The 3,298-nt window shown below is 45.8% G+C and overlaps 1 protein-coding gene across 1 annotated transcript; it reads right to left on the reverse strand.

The window, feature by feature from the left end:
• On the reverse strand, window positions 1-2,365 carry gcnt3 (glucosaminyl (N-acetyl) transferase 3, mucin type). The gene has a single exon (XM_038987403.1). The coding sequence runs from the start codon at window positions 1,798-1,800 to the stop codon at window positions 475-477; it is 1,326 nt and encodes a 441-aa protein (XP_038843331.1). The 5' UTR covers window positions 1,801-2,365; the 3' UTR covers window positions 1-474.
• Between the last annotated feature and the right edge of the window lie 933 nt (window positions 2,366-3,298).

The raw sequence follows: 3,298 nt of genomic DNA on the forward strand, positions 1-3,298 counted from the left end.
GGTGCAGAGGAAGGCCCTAAAAATTGTGAAAGACTCCAGGCACACTAGTCATAAATACACACAGGTTTTGTCGTGCCCTCATACACACAGTATGTATATATAATGTTATAAAACTTAATAGCCCGGCATTATTGACTACATGTAGAACTGTAATAACGATGGTATAACTGTTACAGAATTGATGTGTTCAGTGACACTGGTCATTGGACTAGATGGAGTACTAAATAAATACTACAGGAGGACGTATGTCTGGAATATACAATCACAACTATACAGTGCAACCCCAACATTAAAAAAAAAAATACATTATTTTATTTACAACCCTCATACAGTAACGTCAGAAGTTTACAGTAACATCAGAAGTATACAGTAACATCAGAAGTATACAGTAACATCAGAAATAGAACACCCTCTAGCCGGTTGAGAATAGAGTTAAAGAGTTAAAAACAGCTACACTATTGTATTTACAACCTTTCATAGTTTTTGTAAGGTATTCCTAGATTCCACTGTCTTTACTGATAGACTGTACGTTGCTTTAAAGCGCAGGTAGGACTCCAGACACCTGATCGCCACATCATCCACCTCGGGGTCAAACTTGTTAGCGATAAGGTGGTGTTGGTTTAGGAGCCACTGAAGGTCTCCAGCTCCATAGACACAAACAGCTCTCCTGTAGGTCCCGGAGCAGTGTGGGTAAGGGGCTCCGCTTCTCACATCCCCAGCCAGGTAGCTCCACTTCACTACCCTGGCCATGGAGTTCATATCCGACTGCTGGTACTTACTGTTGGGGGGGTTGGAGCCTGGGACAGCAGGCATCCGCTGCAGAGTGGCCCACAGGTGTTCGTCAGGACTATAGGTGTCCTTCTCCCACTCCAGCAGGACCCGGACCTCCTGACTCTTCATCACGTGACGGACGAAGGCCCTGGATACCACGAAGTAGGCGTTGCCAGAGAACATGGGGGTGTTGATTGGTGGAGGGGTCTTCTTAACCTCTGTCCTGACCACTGTGTCCGTGACGTTGTGGTGGAACTCCCATCTGCCCTTCTTGTAGCCGTTGGTGACCTCTGACTCCATGCTGTTTTTCCCGTTCAGCAGTTTGAGGGCCTGAACCATCTCAGCGTTGGTCTTAATGGGGAAGTCGGTTCCACAGGTGTTGAGAAGGTACCTCCACTGGACAGGTGACTTTAGCAGGTCCTCCATACAGTTCAGGTCAGCCTGCACTCTGGACCAGGAGGCGTAGACCACGCTCTCTATCTTACTGGCCACAAACACATTGGGTAGGCAGGACACGATAGCCCTCACTGCACTCCTGAAGTCCTTGGATGATTTCTGGTCGATGTGGACGCAGTAGACGTTCTGCGGAGTGTACAGGGCACGCAGGAGCCTCTCAAACATCTCAATCTTCTCGTGGATGACCATGGAGTAGGCGATGGGGAACTCCTTTTCCTCCTGGCTCAGAGGAACGGTGATGAACCCTCTGTCTGCAACGTACCTCTGACAGTCCTGAGTTACGTTGTGGTAGAACTCCTCTGACAGCAGCTGCTGCTTCTTCTTGGTCTTCAGCAGGAGGCTGAGCTGCTCCCACTCCGGACCCTCCATGTCTCCTCGGATGATGGCTGAGCAGGCCGGCAGGTCGGCAGCGTAGTCCGACGGGAGGAGTTCCGGAGCGGGGATAGGACCCCTGTCTGAGCCAGGCGGGTGCCTGAGAGCCATCCACAGGAGCAGAGAGACTGATCCACTCAATAGGATCAGAGACAAGTTCCTGAACACTCTCTGAGATCTGGACAAGGAAACTGCAGCCATTACTAGTCTGGTATTCTCTTTCTATGATGTCTTGTTAGTATTCTTTATCTGATATTAGTATCAATGGAGACCACAGCTAAGAAGACTGCTGCTCAATTGAATGTGTCTCACCTCGACCTCAGCTCAAGTAAATGACACACCTCTCTCACACGTTAAAAGGAGAGGTGTGATCATTTACTTTAGTGGGCATGGTCTATAGGCATGGTGTATTCACGAGTTGGCAGAAACCTACTGTATACACTAGGAGTGGCTCAACTTGTTGCACCTGTAAGTTGATAGTTTCCTCATCAACATCGTGACACGGAAGTAGCACATTGATACTGGAACTGTAAAGTAGATTAAGAAGAAACATCAACTTCGTCCTTCTTCTCTAGAACCTGTTTAGAAACAGTGAAAAATAGGTTGAGAATAAAACATGTAACATATAATGTAACATATAATGTAACCTATAATGTATATAAAGGTGAGAGTGGAGAATATGTCCATGAGCAGCAGCAGATGAAATAACAATGATCTACTGTGTTACAGTAGATCAACCTTTTCTGAGTCCAGATCACTATCTGAGATAAAATGCAAGCCGAGAACTACAACTCAAATCGTTTTAAATACAACTTAAAAAACGTAAGCCTATGCAACATTAACCTATTAAAAACAGTACTGAGGTTTGTGCCGTAAGCTATAGGCCAATACATTGTCACCTCATATTGGCTTTGCTAGAATTGCCCTGTTGTTCAGACCATTTTTTTTTTAAATTCTATAAATAGGAATGTGAGGTAGGCTTTATGATCACACCGGTAATAGATCCATTGTTGTCGTACTGGTGAGGCACAGCTGAGTGAGCATACATTTATATAATTAGCTTTTTATTTTGCTGGGCTGATGGTGCCTCATCTGATGGTCAGTCTCAGCGGAGGGAGAGAGCAGCAGACTGAGGGTCCGTCTCTCAACGTCCCTTCGCACTCCCTTTCCTCCGCTGACACTGACCAAAAAGGGACACCGTCTTCCAGCTGATGGCAGAACTCGAGTCTCCTCATGCACAAATTCATCTTATGCATGTTCCTATGGGAGGAGAAATATTCCTTGATATTAAAAAAGACCCATGCCGCTAATAACAACAATGCAAGCCTATCGATGCATTTTCCTCCTCATTCACTACAGCTGCAGTGCTGGTTGTAGCGCGAGTGGAAGTAGGAAGAACAAACATTTTATGGCTTATAAAAGTGTTGACAGTGCTGAGTAAGAAAAACATAAAACCAGCCGCTCTTGGCTGTATTCGTTGACAGTCTCTCTCTAGTCATGGTTTAAAATCTCACAGTATCAACTTTGCTGTAGCTTTCTTTTATACCTGCTACATTACTGCAGACATGATCCATCCGATTGGCCAGCGTTAGGCCTATAGTGCACTTGATTTGCTGGGTTCACCGGAAAGGCAGTTAGAACCTTCAGATGAAATGGTTCAAAATCGGACAACAATTTGCCTTCCCGGCACGCAGGACAG

Source organism: Salvelinus namaycush, unplaced genomic scaffold (assembly GCF_016432855.1).
Source record: "Salvelinus namaycush isolate Seneca unplaced genomic scaffold, SaNama_1.0 Scaffold719, whole genome shotgun sequence".
Classification (NCBI taxonomy): Eukaryota; Metazoa; Chordata; class Actinopteri; order Salmoniformes; family Salmonidae; genus Salvelinus; species Salvelinus namaycush.

Coding starts and splice junctions, on each gene's coding strand:
- gcnt3 (XM_038987403.1), bottom strand. CDS start 1,800: ATGGCTGCAGTTTCCTTGTCCAGATCTCAGAGAGTGTTCAGGAACTTG.